Source organism: Onychostoma macrolepis, chromosome 04 (genome assembly GCF_012432095.1).
Source record: "Onychostoma macrolepis isolate SWU-2019 chromosome 04, ASM1243209v1, whole genome shotgun sequence".
Taxonomy (NCBI): Eukaryota; Metazoa; Chordata; class Actinopteri; order Cypriniformes; family Cyprinidae; genus Onychostoma; species Onychostoma macrolepis.
In genome coordinates, this window is record NC_081158.1 from 7,343,281 (window position 1) to 7,365,282 (window position 22,002).

The window sequence follows — 22,002 nt, forward strand, 5'->3', positions numbered from 1 at the left end:
TGGAAATGCAGATTCACTCTCTGCCACGAGGTGGCGCTTTAGGAGCGCTGAAATACTGCAGTTTCCCCGGAAACGCTGTACACAAAGCAGCTCCGCGCTCATAAACGCTGCTTTATCAGGAATTATAGGTAAAATGAAATTAAAATGCCAAAGACACGTTTCTGAGGACAGTCGGTTCCCTTCAGATACATTCACATAAAGACATCCGCGCCGCGTTTTGACTTGAAACATGCAGCGCTCATATTTATTCAATGACATCATTGCCTTTTGAAGTTTAATCCCGCCTTATCGCGACTCTTGTCTTTCCGTCCCCAACTGTAAGACCTCTTGAAATTATAATTAAGACATTTCTTATACCATTTAACGTATTTAAAACTTTTTATGGCCTTAAGTTTGATACAACTCACTTTAAGAGTTAAGGACCCGCGGGAGATTTGTATTTAAGGTAGCCCGTCGGGCAGGCAAGGATACATTTTGGTAGCCCGACTGGAAAACACAATAGCCCCGGGACGTCGGGCTAGCGATTTTGCGAGCCCTGGAGCGTGGGGAGATGGGGGATTCCCCCAGTCTATAAGGTTTGCATCAACTGAATGATTATTTTTATTATTATTATTATTTTTACTCCAAGTGAATAGGAGTTAAAACTACCACCCGGATGACAATAACAGACCATGCAAAATCTCCCCCCAAAAATAAAATATGATTAAAAAAAAAATTATATCTTTAAAATATTGCCAAGTAACGTTGCAAAAACAACAATAAAATCACAGAATGACTTTAACTGTAAGCAACACAAGAATACGAAAAACAAAGGTATTGTTATTTCAAATTTTATATACATTTTTATAAACTTTTTTTCTTTTACTACTTAGGCATGTTGACAATAACGCCATCAACATTGTCTATGACCAGATATGTTTTTAGTGGACTTTCAAAATTTGCTTTGCTTGAGAAAGCATGAAAATATACAGTTATGATGTTTGTTTTGTTTTTTTTCAAATGATTTTGTCGGAATAGTTTTGCATCAAATACAATGTAATTTTCGGCAGTCGAGATCTGGCAGCAATAGCGCATTTTTCCGCTTGGGCGAGCGCTTCGCGGACAGCTTTCCTTGCGCATGAAATCAGCCGCATACCAACAAAACACTGAGAACGCGCTACAATCCTGACGAGTCATAGCCACAGAGCGGAGGCGCCAAAGCTGCGGAGAACCCGCTTACCCTGAAGCTTCCGTCACTGACTAGATTTACAGAAAATGACCGCTGTTTTTCATAAATTAATTTTACGTACTTATTCCCAACGCTTTATTAAGCTTTAAGTCACATCTCAAATGATAAGGTATCAATTTATAATCCTATTTATATTAATTAGCCCGTGAACTCATTCTCTCAGACGGCCTGGGTATGCGGTGCATTCGCAGCTTATATGGACGGAACGCCACTGCTAGAAAGCATTTTGTTGTGCCAGAACATTTGATTAATTTAGTGTTTTCCACTTACAACTACCCTTTTCACGACCTTTTTTCAGCCTTAATTACAGTTTAACAGTCATTACAAATCATTTTTATGACATTAGCTATGTTTCCATCCAAAAATTCGAATTTAACACAAAACTGGAATATCGCATAAAAACATATGTGATTAAAGCACCGTTTCCATCCAACGAGTCAAAGTGAACTTCCTGGTAAACTGTGGCACTAAATATCACTAAGAATATAGGAGAAGCCACTGAATATAATAATTTTCATAGCCTATATGATATAAATTATTTGCGCCTCAGAGAGAGCAGACGAGACACAATAAATGCTGTCACTGCGTTCGGAGGTGGATGCCAGCTGTTTGAGAACACAGTCGTGTAAGACAATTATACAGAAATACTTTGATGACAGCCCAGATATCAAGAATCTTTGGGCCAAATGTGGCCGATAGCTGGCACATATGGCTTAGATATGGCATGGCTGAACAGATATGGCCCATATATGTTTTACCATAAGTTTAGAATTTGCGGGAAATACTTGCTTGGTTCACTGCTCCTTTTGAGGTATATGGTCCAGATAACAACAAACACATAAGAACCAAGTAAGGTTTAGCTACGGCTGACATTGGTAAACATCGACATCTGGCTAATATTTGGATTACACTTGGAAAACACATCAAGTTTGGCGGAGGTCCGGCAGGCCGCGCCAATTTGACCGAAAGACGGCTTCTTCCCTTTTCAGTGCATCAGGTAAGTGATATTTTGGCATTTTTAAGTGATTTTATTTAAGTATTCATCATTATGTGTCAGTAGTGGGAGTTATTAAATGTTTAGTTATTTGTTTAATCGAGAAAAGCGTCGAGTTAGATAATTTTACTTCGTTGAATTTTACTTCGTTTGCGTAGCCCTCTGACAATTTCCAATAATCACGCAATTCGGGTTAATGCAAAAATACTTATTTTAGATAGATATTGATTTGTGAAAACGTTTAAAAAGCATTTTGTCACGTTTCAGTGTTTTTCACTGCTCTGTGGTAACATTATGGTAAAAGACAGGCTGTCCTGACCTAATGTAAAAGATAACGGTCGAAGCCATTAGAAAAATCATCTTATAATTCTAAAAATGGCATATTTGTAGTTTCTTAGTTGTCCCGATTTCAAAATATTTCCTGTTTGTTTTTAACCATTAACGTTAGGTCAGCAGTTTTCAAAGACTTTAATGTAAGAGCCTGTAATAATACGGTTTGACCAGTGTGGTGCTGCCTGTAGTGCAAGACTGTAATTCAGCGCTCCTGGATGCAATTCAAAAGAAGAAGAGACACAGCGCTTATCACACATATCATACATATCTATGGCTCTTATGACAGTCGGAGCGTGAGAGCGGCGATTACATGTAAATATGTGCTGCGATATTAGACATTCTGATTGTATTTTTAGCACATGACCAATTCCAACCCACATCAATCTTTATAACTACTATACTAATAAACAGTCAAACCAAAATTTATTCAGACACCTTCAACATCTCACATTATCACAGTTTATTCTCTATAGTTTAGAAAATGGTAATAAAATATGACAAGAACTCAAGAGTTACACAAGAGTTACCATTCATCTTGATAATGCCATCCTTCTGTTAGACTGTCTCACAAATGAATTCGTTTGAATAGCTGTCAACTGTTAAATTTAAGTACACAATTAGATAATACCAATTTAGGTCAACTAATTACCAAGCAATGCTTCATTTTGTTCAGTCTGTGGTACAAAGAATAAACACTGTGGTAAAGAATAAGCACTTAAACAAAACTTGGTCAGGTCAAAGTGTCTGAATAATTTTTGGTCCTAGTTTTTATCAATTTTATTGGTAGTCCACTGTCTGAAGAATTTTTGGGTATAATATGTCACAGTTTACTTTATTTTGCTATCCTCACTTACATAAATTAACTATAGCGTCCTGCACCCACTAGTAAAAAAAAAAAAAAAAAAAAAATTATATCTGGTGTCTGAACAATTTTTGGTTTGACTGTAGTTCAGTTTCAGAGATTATAACCATTATATCATTAACCAATAGACAATTTAATAGTATATAGTCAACAATGCTGTCTGTACTTTTAAAGGTATACTGAAAATTCTCTCTCAATTGCTCACCACCTAAACGAAATTAAGTATTACAGCCTAATTCATGTTAAATTCCCTTAGAGTGAAGTATTAACATACTAGTAAAATAGATTCAAAGCTTTACTGGCATGATTGTCACTTATAACAAAACAAATATGGTACAGTACTTCAAATTTAAAACAGATAATACAGAATACTAACTGAGTAAAGAGATTCATGGCATGAAGTAGAAAGTCATATAACATTGACTGATAGAAATATCATACAATGAAACAGTAGAATGGTTTAAAAGACTTTGGTGAAATGTAAAAAGTGCATATACAAAACTGTTTTATTCATGTATTAACTACAAATTATAATAATTCTACATAATATATTATAATAAATGATGTAATATGAGAGCTGTGTGGCTAATGTGAGACCTCTCTTTCAGACATGCTAGATGAAGACCATCATGTTGCAACATCTCCTCTAACAGAAACAAACACTGTCATGGTTGGTGGTTTTCCGCATGACTACATGCACCTGTTTTGTCTTGGGGTGATGCGGAGACTTTTAGATCTTAGGCTGAGTTCAGGGCCGCTGTGTCAAGTAATCTCAGATGACTTTGCTCGTAAACCAAGACCACTAGCCCACAGACTGAGGTGGAAAGCTACAGAACTCAGGCAGTTCTTGTTATACACTGGTCCAGTAGTCCTTTGTAACATACTGGCCTCACCAGTGTACAGTCGTTTTATGCTTTTATCAGTTGCAGTTCTCAGTCGGAAATTCTGCTTTCTGTTGAACGACTTTGCTCACACGTCTAGTGTCTTTTGTTGAACATTTCAGTGTGTTAAATGGGCAGGAATTTGTGTGTTACAATGCCCATGGATTAGTGCACCTCTCTGAGGATGTGAAGCTACATGGGAATTTAGATGAGTTTTCTGCTTTTCCATTTGAAAATTATCTGGGATCTTTAAAAAAAAACTTGTGAGAAGACCTTGCAATCCTTTGGCCCAAGTCATTCGCAGATTATCAGAAATAAATGCCCAGGAAAAAATAGTACAGTAGAGCATGAATAGCCTCAGACGTGAACACAACGATAGCCCTGATTTTTTTCAAAATCAGTTCAGCAGTTTAATGAGCTCGTTCCTGATGGTTTAGTCATCAAAACAACAGATTGGAGACAATTGTGTGAACATACAGAACTGTGTTGCCATTGTTGTGAACATTATTTTGAGTGGAGGAAAGACATTTTTGGTATACAAGTAGTATAGACATAGAAGCTCTTTTTTTGACCATCCAATGAATTCATGTGACTTGGGAATTTTTGTTGTGAGGGAACTCTCTGAGGACTTGCACATCTCAGAGTTTGATGGCAATATTGAGAAGTATGTTAGGTTGCCTCTCCGAGACGGTTTTTGTTGTTTTACCACACTGCACAGACTGCAGATGATTTAATGTGGAGTATGTGGCGATAAACTGGTAGACACTCTGATGTTGGTAAGTATGTTTCCAAATTATGTTTTTATTTATTTCCACAGTGCCAGTTCATTCAAGTGTCCATCCAATAAAAGTATTCGCTTCCAGTAGTTTGGAGGACATTTTCAAGAAAAAAGTAAGTGCAAACTGTGCAAACCGTTTTTACTTTGTGTGCAATATGTGTTGTCTAATATCAAAATTGTTGTTTTAACTGTAGCTGTCATTATGTCACTCCCTCAGACAATTTTGCTGTTGTAAATACAAAACCTGTGCTAACTAAAAAGAAATGCAAGCTATTTTAGTACAAGTACAACTCGTGTCTCTGTGGTGATGTGACAACTTTACCAGTTAACAATTGGCTGTTTTATTTAGAAGGCAGGACTTATTTGACCATATTTTGTGCGCTGCACTTTCTCCCATTCAAAGTAAAGTGAGTAGACATCTTTGTAGTCTTTTGGTTAAAGTAATTCATCCAAAAGTCTTGTACTTAACCATGTCATTCCAAACTAGGGATGTGCGCAGTGGCTCATTTCATTAATGTTTAAACGGAAAGTTTGTAACAGGTTTACTAATACTAGTCTACTAAACAGTCCTTATAAAAGGTGCATTTAAAATACATAGTCTATGATCATAATCTTAAAGAAATGTGTTACTGAAAAAGAGTAGGATTAGGAGTTGCGACATGCTTTGATCTCGCCATCGCGTGGTCACGTGGTTCATGAAGCTCTCAATAGTTCCAAACAACTATGCTGTCAATATGTTTGAATGTGTTAAAGTAGGACAGACAGCAGTTATTCTAGTGATTATTAACACATCATGTGCATTGTTTGTGTATTGATAACTATGCTGACTACGTTTTACAATCGCATTTTATTCTGGGGAGTGATGAAGAGACAGAATTAATATTTTTTCTAATATGCTTATTATTTATATTACAATTAGCGTAGTATTTAGAGTTAAAATAGAGAAAATGTTTTTAAAGTAAGTGTTTTAAATAACCACTAAATATATTTAGCTCTAGTTGCTGTAAAGAGTTTTACTGGTCATAATAGCTTGCTTATTTTTATTTAGTCTTCACCGAAACGTATTAAACTTCCTACAGGGAGAGAAAGATTGCAGAAGTCAAGTCAAGTCAAGCTTTATTGTCATTCTGCTACACGTGTGGACATATAGTGGAACTTGATGTCATGTTTCGCAGGACCACGGTGCTACTTACTAGTTAAACATGGATATGTTATACCCCTGAAAAAGGGAAGATGATTAAGCACATTCACTCGACGATGTTTCTCCACCGCAAACTTTATGTAATCTCTTTTAAACAGTTAATAAACAACTTTTCAAAACAGCAACATTGGCCTTTTCTTCACTGTATAGACATTCAATAATTGTGACATGGCTGTTAACGATGTATCCTCTTTAGCTATTTTTTTCTTTACAATCAATCATTCCAATTAATATTTAGACAGCGAGTCATTTTATAAATATATGGAAATCACTTCTTAGTCTTTTTAACCAGATACATATTTATAAACTAGCACACACAATTCTATACCACATGTAAAGAAATTCTTTAGAAATTCTTTCATCTGGAAGTGCATAAATGTCTCAAACTCGCTTTGTTAATTCGATTTCCACAATTACATTTCTCCAGTAAATCAACAAATAGCATCAAATAAACAGTTGAACATTGATCACTAGCGTGTATACTAAATATGTAATGCTAATCACTGAACATGTGGCCTCCCGCCATTATGTGGGCCTCGTGCCATTAAAGAACACTCCACTTTTTGAAATAGGCTCATTCTCCAACTCCCCAGAGTTAATAAGTTGAGTTTTACCGTTTTGAATCCATTCAGCCGATCTCGGGTCTGGCGATAGCACTTTTAGCATAACAGCATAGATCATTGAATCCGATTAGACCAGTAGCATCGCGTTCAAAAATGACCAAAGAGTTTCGATGTTTGTCCTATTTAAACTTGACTCTTCTGTAGTTATATCGTGTACTAAGACCGGCGGAAAATGAAAAGTTGCGATTTTCTAGGCGATTTGGCTGAACTATACTCTCATTCCGGTGTAATAATCAAGGAACTTTGCTGCCGTACCATGGTGCAGTGATACGCAGCGCCTGAAAGCAGTCCCCAGCCATATTATAACCAGTTTACCTAGCTGGGGACTACTTTCAGGCGCCCGCATCACTGCGCCTGCCGCGCCATGGTACGGCAGCAAAGTTCCTTGATTATTACGCCGGAATGAGAGTATAGTTCTAGCCAAATCGGCCTAGAAAATCACAACTTTTCATTTTCCGCACGGTCTTAGTACACGATATAACCACAGAAGAGTCAAGTTTTAAATAGGACAAATATCGAAACTCTTTGGTCATTTTGAACGCGATGCTACTGGTCTAATCGGATTCAATGATCTATGCTGTTATGCTAAAGTGCTATCGCCAGACCCGAGATCGGCTGAATGGATTCAAAACGGTAAAACTCAACTTATTAACTCTGGGGAGTTGGAGAATGAGCCTATTTCCAAAAAAAGTGGAGTGTTCCTTTAATGCTCAAAATGGAGCTCAGAACTGACACATCTCTGAACTAATTGCACTTTTAAACATGTTAATCAGAACACAATCGATATCATAATGACATCTGCACTCTTAAAACATCATTTTCCATCAACTCGTACTATATTAATAAAGAAATAAAATGAATACCTGAAAAAGGGAAGATGATTAAGCACATTCACTCCACACTGTTTCTCCACCGCAAACTTTATATGTAATGGAGAAATACCGCGAGCTCTCCCCCTAGTGTTCAACAAGGCCTGACTAATAGATTGCACACCTTATTGTGCCAAACTAATTGATCACCGATTAACTAAAATTATTATTTAGATAACTTATCTGCATTTTATAAACATTTTTAAACACATTCAACATATCCTGACTACAGAACACTTCCCATATTTTACAGATTTATTAACTTTTTATCTACTTATTGAAATATAATTATACATATATTATTTTTCACTCTGTCACAGATATAAACATACATACAGCAATAGAAGTATAAGTAAAACAGTTACAGACTTACACAACAGTTAAACATCTGACTATACTATAAATAAATTATAAATAGTTGACTATACATACACAAACTGAGACTGAACTGAAATTGTGCAAAGGAGATATAGACTAAATATATATAAGACTAAAACTTGAAAAATATGGTTTCTCACGTTATCTAACTGCAAACATAGCATAACTGCCTATTATCTAAAAATAAACATGAACTATAATGTGTTTCAAAAATTACATCTACTGGACAGATTTTTAAGAGGTGAACTAATGTATTAAAATGCCAAAAACTGCTGTAATTTGCTCAACTTTCTTGCGAGTTTCCTTGAGAAGTACCGATGGGCTTCAATGCTAGGACTATCGGTTGTTTGGAACTATTGGCTGCTCCATGACACACTTTACTTCCGCATTCCTCAGTTCCTATTGAAGCCCATGGGAGTGTCGCGACTTTGTTTCTCAATGGCAAATTTATGTTGCATAATATTTAAAGGGGACATGAACTGTTTTTTTTTTTTTTTTTTTTGTATTATGCTCTCCGATGTCCATTTACAATGTTGGCAAGCAAGCATGTGACTATGCTCACAGTGCACAGTATTTTCACAATATTGAAATAAGTTGCAAAAAGTGCTGTCATAATACAGTATAACAGTTTTAATAACTTTTTTCTTATAATAAAAAGAACATTAAAATACAATAAAGTAATGCACAAAAAAAATTATAAAGTAAACAAATGCAAACAGATTAAAGAAAATAATTATAAGAAACAATTGATAACATTTTACCGTAAGATCTCATAGTTAACCTTAATTACTGCATTAATATTAACAATGAGCAATAGCTATATTTGTTACAGAAGTGATTGCTTTTTGTTAGAAAATACAACTGTTAGTTCATATTAGCTCGTGTCTGTTAAATCAGGGTTTCCAACCACATTCCTGGAGACCCCCAACACTGCATGTTTTCCATGTCTCTTTAATCAAACACACCTGATTCTAGGGGTGCAACGGATCGTAGATGATCCAAGAGGTCCTCGCTGCAGCCTGTAGCACGATGACGTACTGGACTATATGTTTTACGCGCATGCGCTGTACAGGTCTCGAATAAAGTCATATTTTTATTTACATTTAATCATTTTGCAGACACTTTTATCCAACGCGACTTAGTTTAACGACAGTCTAAGTGAAGTATAACGCAGTACATGTAGCAAGGGTTTTTGACCTACATTACAATGTAATGTCTAAATTCATCCACAATGTTTTTGTCTTTACTGGTGACTTCAAAGGTTGTTTTTTTTCCATTTCATATGTTATTGCCAGGATGCCCACATATGCTGTATCCATTATTATAAGGATACAATAAGCAACATGATATGAAGAGTTTATTTGCAAAAACAGATAACAGATAACTTTTTAAATTTTCAAAAATCATGTTTTTTATTATGTTATCATGTTTTTATTGTGTTTTGTTGTGTTAATTAGCTGCTTTTTTAGTTATTTTTTTAACTGTCAAAATAACCCAACTGCAGTTTGATTGAGATTAACTGGAATGCACAATGAAGAAACATGATTTCTGAGAATTGTTAAAAACGGAGTTATCTGTTTTTGCAAAGGAACTCTTCATATGCAGACTGTTTTCTGCGATCAGCCGTTGCCGCACACACTGAAGCGCGTGCACACAGAGAGAGAGAGGTGTGATTCAGATACCATGCGCGTTTCAGACAACGCCTCAATGGATGGATGGATATATACACACAAAGTTATGTTAAAATACCCGTTTTAGCAGTTCTGGTAAACACAGTCGGTTATGCCATAAGTTAGCGTATACAGCTGAGAAAGAAACTGGATGTTAGTATTATTCCGTGCCTTTAGTCTTAAAGAGACAGCAGCCTATAATACCTATTTCTGTCTGCTTATCAAACAACACCACAGCTTTAACAAAGATTAATCTGTATTTAACTTATGCAGTAAGCATTATTGTGTTGTTTCACAATTAATTTTTACATTTCTGCACCTGAATACTACTGTTACTGTCTTTATTTATAATTTTATGTTGTAGGCTGTTCATCTATGCTTGTAATTTGTGCAATTGTTCTTGTTGTATTACTGACTTTAGTAGTTAAGCTAGTAGTTTCTGCTGGGGTTTAGAAGTACTTAAAGTAAGCTTTAGTAATTAATGAAAAGCAAACTTTTTTTGCTGATCCGAAAAATGATCCGATCCGTGACTCAAAATCCGTAGTATGATACAAACCGTGAGTTTTGTGATCCGTTGCACCACTACCTGATTCAGATCATCAGCTCAGATTTGCTGATTTTCCTGTTCGGACGCTCCTGCTTATTGCTCTGCGCTTCGCTCCCTATTTATGTACTTTTCTCTTAAGTTTTTAGACTCTTTGCCTCCCGCTGCCAGCAGTTTACATTCCGGAGATGGGAAAACACAGCTGCCTATATTCAAACAGACAAGAGAAAATGCCTCTTGTGGAATCTACTTGCTGAATGAACTGCCACAGACTTCTACAAAGGATTGCGGTTCTTGAAACAAAGTTACTTGCTGGACCTCCAAAACAGGTGGAACACACAGCAGATCGTCATCACGGACCCCCGCAGCATACAGCCGGTGAGTCCTGTGAATCTAGTGAATCTCAACAGTTTATACAAAGTGTAGAGGAACAAGCTGAAACTGATCGACAGACTAATCGATGGCACGAACAGGGAGCGAGACCCAAAGGCACTTGAGACATCAGATTGTCACGAGTATCTCGTATTGCTGCGGTAGCATCCTCTACCCCAGATACGGCTATGACAAGACTTGTAAACACTGGCATTTTACAACCCCCTATACATCTTGAGAACAGATTTGAAGCATTAATGAATGTGGGTGAGGAATCCCCAAATGTGATTGAACATGGATTGAATCAGCCAGCAACTAACATCGCTACTAACAGGCGCTCGAGGTCGAGCAGACAGCGGCATTCAGCTCAGAGCGCAGCCGAGACCAGGACTCTGATAGCGGGAGACTCTATTATCAGAAACATCAGTAGCAGGACTACAACTACATGCTGCTTTCCTCAAGCAACCGTCTCTGATGTGAACAAGGAACTTTGGAACATTCTGATGAAGCACAAGACTGCAAATCGAATCATCATCCATGTGGGGAAGAACGATATTCGGAAAGAGCAGTCAGAACTGCTTAAGAAGGATTTCAGTGAACTCTTTGAAACACTTCAAGGACTTGAAGTTCAGTCGTTCATCAGTGGACCACTCCCAGCAAGAGGAACTAACATGTTTTCACGGCTGCTTGGGCTGAATACATCGCTACAAAGAACCTGCAGTACAAAAGGAGTCAACTTCATCGACAACTTCAATCTTTTCTGGGGCCATAGACAGCTGTTTAAACTGGATGGCCTCCACTCAACCAATCTTGGTGCAAGAGTGCTAAAGGACAATATCTATTTCTCCCTCCGTCATCCTTCAGTGGTGTGTGCCAATCCACTCGGCCTCAAAGGCACACACACACCTGGACAGAATATGAGTGACCACAGGACTTCATGTCAGCCTCAGAGTCATCTTATGGTTGACACATCCCACAAGGACACTGATAACACCACGAAGCCAAAACAAGCTCTCCTCACAGATGCTATCTTGGCTGAGCCCTGCCCACACAGCTCATCACAGACAGACTGTGACGTACTACAACAGATCCAAGACTCAGCACCCAAGGACGACTTTCTGGAAAACAGCCAGGGAAGCCAGGACAACATTTCACAGCCACCGGAAACACCAGAGCCAGAGCTCATCTCACCAGACACACTATCCCTCTCTCCAGAATCTCCACTTCTAAGCTTCTCACAGAAAATGGAGGAACTGGTGTATGCTGGGACCAAACTCTCTCAGTGATATGTGTCGGGTCCCCGCTATATTAGCAGCAACACTCACAAATGTTCACAGAACAAGCGGGAACCCAGTGTGCCTGTAGCCTTCTATATTTCTGTTTTATCACGTGATAGAAAGTCTAAGGCCCTCTCAAGCCGTACGGCTGACCCATCTAATCTGCGGCCTGTAATGCGTCAATCTAAGATTGCTGTAGAGACAAAATGTAATTCCATAAAGTTTGCATTTTTAAACATTCGCTCACTAAAAAATAAATCATTTCTGATCAATTATTTAATAACCACAAACAACCTGGATTTTATGTTTCTAAATGAAACATGGCTTGAAGACAGCTGCAGTGCAACAGTCCTCAATGAAACAGCGCCTCCTAACTTTAGTTTTACAAGTGTCTGCAGGACTGTTAGGAGAGGTGGAGGTGTAGCTGCTCTATTTAAAGATGTTTATCAATGCAAGCAAGTGTCATTTGGTCAGTACTTGTCCTTTGAATATCTAGGTATTGTGCTGAAAGGTGCTCCACGCATTCTGTTTATCATTATTTACAGGCCTCCAAAATACTCTCCAGCCTTTGTTGAAGAGTTCACAGAACTGTTATCAATGATTTCCTCAGAGTTTGACTGTTTTACTATTGCAGGGGATTTTAATATTCACATAGATAATGCAGAAATCAAAACTGCAAAAGAAATTATAACTGTTTTAAACACTTTTGATCTGATTCAGCATGTGCATGGACCCACACACAATCGTGGACACACTCTAGATTTACTCATCAGTAGAGGTCTAAACATTTCATCCATTGTTATTAAGGATGTAGCACTATCTGATCACTTCTGTATTTTCTTTGATATACTGATCTCTGTTAACACTGAATCTAGATCTGTCTCTGTCAGAAAGAGATGCATTAATGAGAACACTAGTGCGCTATTTATGAAGGCTATATCTTTAACACCAAGCATTTCTGCAGACTCTGTTGATCTTCTCCTGGATTCATTTAACTGAAAAGTTAAAAATGTTATTGATGATGTTGCTCCGGCAAGGGTCTGCAAGAAGAATGGCAGACAAAAATCACCATGGAGAAAATCAACAGCAGTTCAGAGTATGAAAAGACAATGCAGAAAAGCTGAGCGGATGTGGCAGAAGACGAAACTTGAAATTCACTATAGCATCTATAAAAACAGCCTTCATGCTTTCAATGTGGAACTAGCCACAGCTAGACAGACCTTCTTCTCAAACCTTATAAACAGTAACTTAAAGAATTCTTGCACTCTTTTTGCTACTGTCGAGAGACTGACAAACCCCCCAAGTCAGATTCCCAGTGAAATGCTCTCCGACAGTAAATGCAATGAGTTTGCTTCCTTCTTTTCTGAGAAGATCAATAATATCAGAAAGGAGATTGGCATATCTAGTTATGCAGAGGTCACACAGATTCAACCGCAATTTCAAAAAGAAGTGACTATGTCTGTTTTTGAAGAAATTTATAGCAAAATTTTGAACGAAATAGTACAGCACCTTACATCGTCAACATGCTATCTTGACACACTTCCCACATCTTTTTTCAAAAGTGTGCTTATCTGTTTAGAGGCAGATCTCTTAGAAGTGGTGAACGCCTCACTTATTTCTGGGACTTTTCCAAACTCCCTGAAAACTGCAGTTGTTAAGCCCCTTCTGAAAAAGCGCAATCTTGATAACACAATGTTGAACAACTATAGACCAATATCAAATCTTCCTTTCATAGGTTAGATTATTGAAAAGGTAGTTTTTAATCAGCTGAACAACTACTTAAACTCAAATGGATACCTGGACAATTTTCAATCTGGTTTCCGAGCACATCATAGCACAGAGACAGCACTCATTAAGATAATAAATAATATTCGCTTCAATTCTGATTCTGGCAAAATATCAGTGCTGGTACTACTAGATCTTAGTGCTGCGTTTGACACTGTTGATCATAACATACTTCTAGAGAGACTGGAAAACTGGGTTGGGCTTCCTGGGATGGTACTCAAATAGTTCAGGTCATACTTAGAAGGGAGAGGTTATTATGTGAGTATAGGAGAGCATAAGTCTAAGTGGAGTCCCACAAGGCTCAATTCTTGCACCACTCTTGTTTAGCCTGTATATGCTCCCACTAAGTCAAATAATGAGAAAGAAGCAAATTGCCTATCACAGCTATGCTGATGATACCCAGATTTACCTAGCCTTATCTCCAAATGACTATAGCTCCACTGACTCCCTTTGCCAATGCATTGATGAAATAAACTGTTGGATGTGCCAGAACTTTCTTCAGTTAAACAAGGAGAAAACTGAAGTCATTGCATTTGGAAACAAAGATGAAGTTCTCAAGGTGAATGCATACCTCGACTCTAGGGGTCAATCAACTAAAAACCAAGTAAAAAATCTTGGGGTGATTCTGGAGACAGACCTTAGTTTTAGTAGTCACGTCAAAGCAGTAACTAAATCAGCATACTATCATCTCAAAAACATTGCAAGAATTAGATGTTTTGTTTCCAGTCAAGACTTGGAGAAACTTGTTCATGCCTTTATCACCAGCAGGGTGGATTATTGTAATGGTCTCCTTCCAAAGAAGACCATTAGACAGCTGCAGCTCATCCAGAACGCTGCTGCCAGGATTCTGACTAGAACCAGAAAATCTGAGCATATCACACCAGTCCTCAGGTCCTTACACTAGCTTCCAGTTACATTTAGGATTGATTTTAAAGTACTTTTACTCGTTTATAAATCTCTAAATGGCCTAGAACCTAAATACATTGAATATAAACCTAACAGACCACTCAGATCATTAGGATCAAGTAAGTTAGAAATACCAAGGGTTTACACAAGAGTCTGCTTTCAGCTATTATGCCACCCGCAGTTGGAACCAGCTTCCAGAAGAGATCAGATGTGCTAAAACATTAGCCACATTTAAATCCAGACTCAAAACTCATCTGTTTAGCTGTGCATTTGTTGAATGAGCACTGTGCTACGTCCGAACTGAATGCACTATGTATAATCATTTTCTATTCTTAAATGTTTTAAATTCTTTTTAAATCACTTTGTTTTTATTGTTGTGATTATTATTATTTTTAATTCCTTATTATTATTTTTAATGACTATTTCACTTCCTTTTATGTAAAGCACTTTGAATTACCACTGTGTATGAAATGTGCTATATAAATAAACTTGCTTTGCCTTGCCATTAGTAGAGACTCCAAGACCAGGGCCCGTATTTATCAAGCTTCTCAAAGTGCCATTTTTAGAAATTTACTCCTACTTTCAAATTTAAGTATAAAAGCAAGTTATCAAATTTCTTAAAGCTTAGAATCACTCTTAGGCTAATGATACACAGGGAAACTTTGTGAGCAATGTTGCCAGGCATCTTTGGGTAATGTTGCCGCCAACAGGCAACCAGGTGAGACACAGGGCCCATGACCGATTTAAAGATCTAAAGACTGATCTAAAGACTTCCAGATAGATATTTGTTAAATACTCTCAATGGGAAAGTGCCCAAGCAACGTTGCTCAAAAACAGTTGTCCAATGTATCATCAGCCTTACTCTCCCAGTTATTTAAAACAGCTTGAGAGGTCTCTCAAGTGGTTAGGAGTTGCCAGAAGGGGCTTTTTTTTTTTTGTCAACGCTGGTTAATGTTGAGCTGAACTTGCCTTTTATAACATGTTTCCACTGTTCGACTAATTCAGCAAGCAGTAATGTCTTCCTCCCGCCAGTTCGGTTTTCTTTTGGAATCAATGATGGCTGATTATATCATAAAAACTAAGCTATATATAGGCTGGCCAGTTTATGGCTGTGGTGATAGACCATAGTATTGTGTCAGAGATATTGCCTGTTGCTGATGCCCTTTACGATAGCAAGACGATTCCTATTATTATTTATTGTCTGTCAAAATTACACTAGGCGCCTATCTTTAGTGATGCAGTGTGGAAAGCCACTTCTGGGACGCTTCAGAAACATGCTATGGCTGGTATAAACAAGCATTGACCAGTGTGGCCGTGATCAACTCCGGTGGCTGTGTTGGAGCCGTAACGCGCTGCAGATTTGTGCAGTCAGTGTATTCATCATACAGCTTCACTGATTATAACGGGAGTGTTTTTTTAAAGTACATAATACTCACGCTACATTGAAGTCAGTTATGATGTTCTTCAGTAATGTAAATTTTCTTTGCGCTTTTTCTGTAGCTGCTTTTTGAAAAACTGAGGAAATCATAATTAGTAACTTACAATGTTTCCATTAAATTATTATCATGTTAAATTCAAATTAAGTCATATTAAAAACATTAGGCTGATTTTGGCATTATGCAGGAGTTGGTTCACTTACTGGCAATGGATCTAAGTGAGTAAATAATTAAATTAGCACGATAATATCATTTATCGGCGATCTCACAGGCTGATTTTGATTTCTCAATTCATGACCCCTTTAATGTCTTACTATAAATTTTATTATAAATCTTATCACTTAAGCCAGGCTCACACTATAGGTAGGGCTGTTGCGGTTAAGGAATTTCCCTTGCGGTAATTTTGAGTGGCTCAATAGCGCGGTATGCGGTATTACCGCGCATATATATATATATAATCTGTGTGTGTGTGTATTACGATGTAAGGAGGTCATATTCAGATAATATATATATAAAAAATGGGAAGATCTGAGAGCATGTTTCGCCAAGAGGTGACAAGTTTTCATCACCTCTCACCGTCTGCTGCTCATAACTGCTTAAGAGTGCACTGGCTGCAAGCAATGACGTAGTGAAGGCTATGTCAGACCCACAGGCACATTTAATGAGAAAAGTTCAAGTGCACGTTTTAGCCATAAGTTTCATCTGAATTGCACACAGAAGGCAGCATTATGTGTCCCACAACAATTCTTAGCTGCTTACAGATGGGACTGCCTATTAATCGGCCTAATTTGCAGCACAATCGATGCCGGTGCCGATTCATTAAATTCCAAAAATCAGCCAACCTCAATCAGTCGACCTCTAGTTAGGATATGTATAACTCAATATTTTAACTAATTGTAAAAGCTGAATTATTGAACAAAGCCTACTGATTAATCTGTGACATAATCAACATCCCTATTTAAAACACTTATTTCTTGTATGTTATTTTTCAAATGATCAAATATCTCTTTCAGTACATGCCAGTAGTAACTTGCACCCATTTTTGTTTTTCTATGAAATGAAAAGCTTTAACTTTGAAGTCATAAATGATAGTGATGATGATGATTATGAGCAAAATTTGAGAGCTCTGGTGCAGCCTCCAACATTTCAGTCACTTAGTTCCCTTTGCCAGCCACCAGCCGGCAGCAAACCTTCATTCTACATTCCAGCTAGTCAGCCACCACTGACTCATCAGCCATCACACTACCAGCCAGCTAGTCAGCTACCATCCCAGCAAAAACGTTAATGTGGGGCCCACATGGGTTTCACATGGGCTACAGGGGTACAGAGTGGGCATGGGCTCAAAATGGGCATCTTATCTGGGGCCCACTTGGGTGGCCCAGCTAGGACCCACATGGGTGAACCCAGGTGGGTATCTTATCTGGGGCCCACTTGGGTGGCCCAGCTAGGACCCACATGGGTGAACCCAGGTGGGCATCTTATCTGGGGCCCACTTGGGTGGCCCATCTAGGACCCACATGGGTGAACCCAGGTGGGCATCTTATCTGGGGCCCACTTAGGTGGCCCAGCTAGGACCCACATGGGTGAACCCAGGTGGGCATCTTATCTGGGGCCCACTTGGGTGGCCCAGCTAGGACCCAGATGGGTGAACAGGTGGGCATCTTATCTGGGGCCCACTTGGGTGAACCCAGGTGGGCTCCCCATGTGGTTCCCAGTTGGGTAATTAATGGGAAATGTGTGCATGGGCTCAAAATGGGCTGCACATGGGACCCTATTTGTTTTATCAAATATACAAGTGCAAAAATAATTAATCCCATGGGGTGATTACATGTATATATATGCACATATGTGTCTTTAAAATTATTTTTGTTGTTGTTTTGACGCTTGGATTACTTTAATCAAAAACAAAAAAAAATCCCCTCCTTTTTTTTTTATTACAGTCTATGATTCCAATACTCATTCTACCCAATTTTCCACTGACATTTAGCCAAAAAAATAAATAAAATGCTGTCACTTTAATTGTGCTGACAACTCGAGATCTCCCGAGTTCCATCGAGATCCCATTCCCCACGACATCAAACTACCGCGAGATGCAGCCCTGCCTCGATCTGCATGCAGTGTGGATCCCGCGAGATTTCATTCAGCAATTCCCATCCCCCACGCAGCACGCGCTGCATCGCGCCGACGCCATTACTGCTCTGCTGTAATTTTCGAGAGAAGACGTTTGCCGTCAGTGTAACCAAGGTAAGAATTACAATTTTAAAACTGAAATTGTAGAGCATGTAATTACATTGTTTACAAACCATGATGTTAACCGAAACATAGTTTGGCTTTTGTCACGTTAGAATTTAGACTTCATACTCAGATCGCGCCATATTTTCCTCTTATTTCTGGCGCCAATGTCTAACGTTAAACGATAATGCTGTATTGATGTTCCCTACGCCCTCTAAAACAAACAAACAAACAAAAAAAAAACACTAAAAAAGCTCAAACTGCAAAGTTTGGCAGCGGGCTGTGTGCTCACGATACAGGAAGATTACGACGATGATGTGAAATGGCTTATAGCAGAGAAGCTAACGTTAGTGTAAATAAGGTACGTTAGCCTGGGACAGATCTCCATCTGAACTGTAAACAAGGCTGTTGTACTTTTAACAATACATAAAATACAATAATAGTACAACAATATTTAATATTTATCATGCAAACAGGAGTTTCTGCCTTATATAAATCTGCAACAGTTTGCATTCGGGTGTTATTACAAATCATACAAATTGTTATGACTATACAAATGTTTTTGCCTAAATTAGAATTTTAATTTTTTTTAAGTAATAAGCATTTTTCTTACAGAAAGTAATCGGACGGTCTTGGATGTTGATGCAGTGGAGCAGAAACTGGCAGACCCCACCTTCCAGAAACAAGTGGTATGTTCTAACATGACCATTTAACGTTAGCAGCCATTTTGTTTCTTTAATTTTTTTTAATACTGCCTATAAATTAGCTGTATTTTCTTGTTGTATTCTAATAAAAAAACTCTGAGATAATCATTATACCATTTCCAAAACAACAAATGTAATGGTGGCCTAACACATTTTCACAGTACTGTAGCTGTTTTGCTATAGAGAATGTTTTTGTAGCACAGGCAACACAATTGTAGTACAAGTACAAAACATCTGTTACAGAGGTAACTGCATAGGAATTATGGAAGTGTTCCATAGGAATTGTGAGTAATAGACTTGTATGGACTTGATACACACAGTAGATCTGGGGGGAAATGTAATTGCAATTATTCGGGGTTAATTTTTTGTGTTGTCTCCCCAATAATAATAATCTTGTTTTCCATTAGGTTGCTGTGGTGGTAGAAATTGGAGGCAGTACTGTGGATGAAGCCACGAGAAGAATGAGGACCTATATCCGATACCATTATTGTACATCCTGAAAAAATGTAAAAATGGAGATGACTGCTTATTTATTACAAGGGCTTAAATATGGAATTTAATCTATCTTTAATGCTTTTGATGTGCTTTACAGGAAGCTTGAAAAAAATTCTCTTAACCAAATTACCAGAAAAGAGGCAGAAAAGTCAGTGTCGAAGTGGCTAATCGGTGATGGGAGGAAACCGTTCTGCGAAGTCACGTAGTAGAGAGCAAGATAGGTAAGTCTCAAGATATTCGTGATTATTAAATGGAAATACAATCTTTAAAAAGACAAGAATCGTCTGTTTTAGCTGAAAAAGTGGCACAGTGGTTCATTAATTGTTGTCTTTTCAAAGGGCCGTTGGGAGAGTGAGGACAGAGGTATGAGGACCTGCATGGTTGGTTTGTTTGTTTGTGAAATAATGTATTTTAGAGTTTTCAGATATGTATACAAACGATACAAGTTATTCCAAATAATGTTTGGCAGGAGCTTCACTTTAACTTTTTTTTTAAGATGCTTATGTTTTATAAAGTTGTAAATACACAAGTTATAATAGTAATGTTTAAATTATTCCAAATAAACTTTGCTTAAAATCATGAACTACTGGTTTCTGTTTATTGAATACCTTTAGCATTTTAGTGGATTTAATGTAATGTTTGTATTTAGGGGTGTACTGTAAAATAAGGTAACCCAAACAGACAAATGTTAGCCCATGTGTATACTTGTTGTGGCCCATAAGAGACCTACATAAGACCTAGCTGGGTCCCATCACTAACCCATGTAGGCAGACTCATATAGGCACCAAATGGGAGCTACCTGGTTAACCCTTATGGGCCCTATGTGGAGCCCATCAAGGGCCCATCATCAGCCCATCTGGGCTAACCCATGTTGGGCCACCATGGAAACTGAGGACAAAATTAGCTGGGTCCCAGTTGGGTAGCCCAGATGGGCCCCAGATATCGGCCCAGTTGCAACCCCTATGGGCCCCACATGGATGTGTTGGCTGGGATCCAACCAACCAGTAAGCGATGAAACTTCACTCAGCCAGCCTGTCAGCCACCACAGACTCGCCAACCATCACTCTACCAGCCAGCTAGTCAGCCACCAGTGATTCAGCAGTTTTCTCTCTTTCAGTCAACAATACAGCCAAGTTCAGATAACTCTCCAATGTTGTGCATGTCCCAAAGTCACTCCAAAGAACCAGCAGACTCAGAATCTGTTTTGAGGAGGAACCAACAACTTCACAATATGTTATACAACTGTGCAACTTAAAAGTTAGCATGTTTAATATTGTTGTTTAAAGGCAGGGTAGGTTATTTGGTTCAAAATAAAAAAAAATTTGTAATGCTGGTTGAAAATCTCGTCACATCCCGATAGCAATTACTAAGTTTAAGTTTAGTTTTTCTAAATGTATTTATTTGCAGTAGCGTGATCAGAATAGTACGCACATGCCGTACACACTCCACCGGATTTTTGTAACTGTAAATACAGTATAGATGCAGCTCACACATGCTTTTAATTGTTTTTGGTTTGGGCTTGAATCACATTGGACCTGTAACATTTAGAAAATGTTGTATTGTACTTTTCTGGAGAATTTATGTTCTAATGTAAAACACTGACTGGTTGATGGGTCAGGCAATTAACATTTATGTTCATTTCTTGCAGTTTTACTGAGAGAGATTTTGACAAAACAAGAAATGCTTCTTGACCAGCAAAATACAATCCTTCGAATTCTAGTCAACGCATCGCCCAGGTGAAAAACAAGTACACTTCCATAATGTACTTAAAGTGCTCTATTTTCGCGCACTAATTTTGGACTTAATATACTAAAAATGATCTTTTAATACTACTTAAGATCAATTAAGATCATCTAAGTGTACTCAACTGTGCTATTTTGAGACACCATGAATATGAACTAAAATGCGCTTTTAACATACTATCTTTGTATTTAAAAAATGTATTTAGTTAGCACTTGTAGTACACTTGAACCCATCTTTCATTCACTAGTACACTCAAGTGTAGTGTAAAGGGGCTACCTGATGTAATTGAAGGTAAATATTTTTAAACACAAGTTAAATATAGAGCAGTATCTGGTTGAATAATAAAGATCTGATACAATCTGAACAAGATGATTTTATAGATTTTAGCAGGGCTACACAATTGGAAGAGCAATCATGATTACCATTACAGCTTCCACGATGACCTAACTGTTATTGATTACAGCATCATATTTACTTGCATTAAAGGTTACTGCTTATGTTTTTTTTCCATCCTTAAGCACATGAATGCAGTGGCCAATTAGATTCAAATTTAACCAATGTTAGTAATTGCAATTACAGTACCAAAGGAAAATAACTGACCATCAGTGCTAGGTAGAGTACCTACAAATTGTAGTCCATTATTGATTTAAAAGTACATGGCAAAATTGTAGTGAAGTAATCCATTACATTA

The 22,002-nt window shown here is 37.8% G+C and overlaps 2 protein-coding genes across 5 annotated transcripts in view; both read left to right on the forward strand.

The window, feature by feature from the left end:
- The window catches only part of LOC131538789 (ovarian cancer G-protein coupled receptor 1-like), a 37,938-nt gene that overhangs the window by 11,344 nt on the left and 4,592 nt on the right, over positions 1 to 22,002 (forward strand). Inside the window, exons 1-4 of one of the 4 annotated variants that reach the window (XM_058772908.1) lie at positions 17,725 to 18,381; positions 18,985 to 19,579; positions 19,666 to 19,789; positions 19,907 to 21,304. The exons of 2 other annotated variants lie outside the window; for them this stretch is intronic. The gene's annotated coding sequence lies outside the window, so the exon portion shown is untranslated. Of the gene's footprint in view, positions 1 to 17,724; positions 19,790 to 19,906; positions 21,305 to 22,002 lie in introns of those variants that run through there. One more of the 4 variants, XM_058772907.1, reaches the window with a different exon arrangement.
- On the forward strand, positions 958 to 17,500 carry LOC131538768 (uncharacterized). The gene is made up of 2 exons (XM_058772875.1): positions 958 to 5,189; positions 10,504 to 17,500. The coding sequence occupies exon 2, from the start codon at positions 10,922 to 10,924 to the stop codon at positions 12,017 to 12,019; it is 1,098 nt and encodes a 365-aa protein (XP_058628858.1). The 5' UTR covers positions 958 to 5,189; positions 10,504 to 10,921; the 3' UTR covers positions 12,020 to 17,500.

Bases quoted from the DNA above. Each gene is read 5' to 3' on its own strand.
- LOC131538768 (XM_058772875.1), top strand. From the start codon at position 10,922: ATGACAAGACTTGTAAACACTGGCATTTTACAACCCCCTATACATCTT.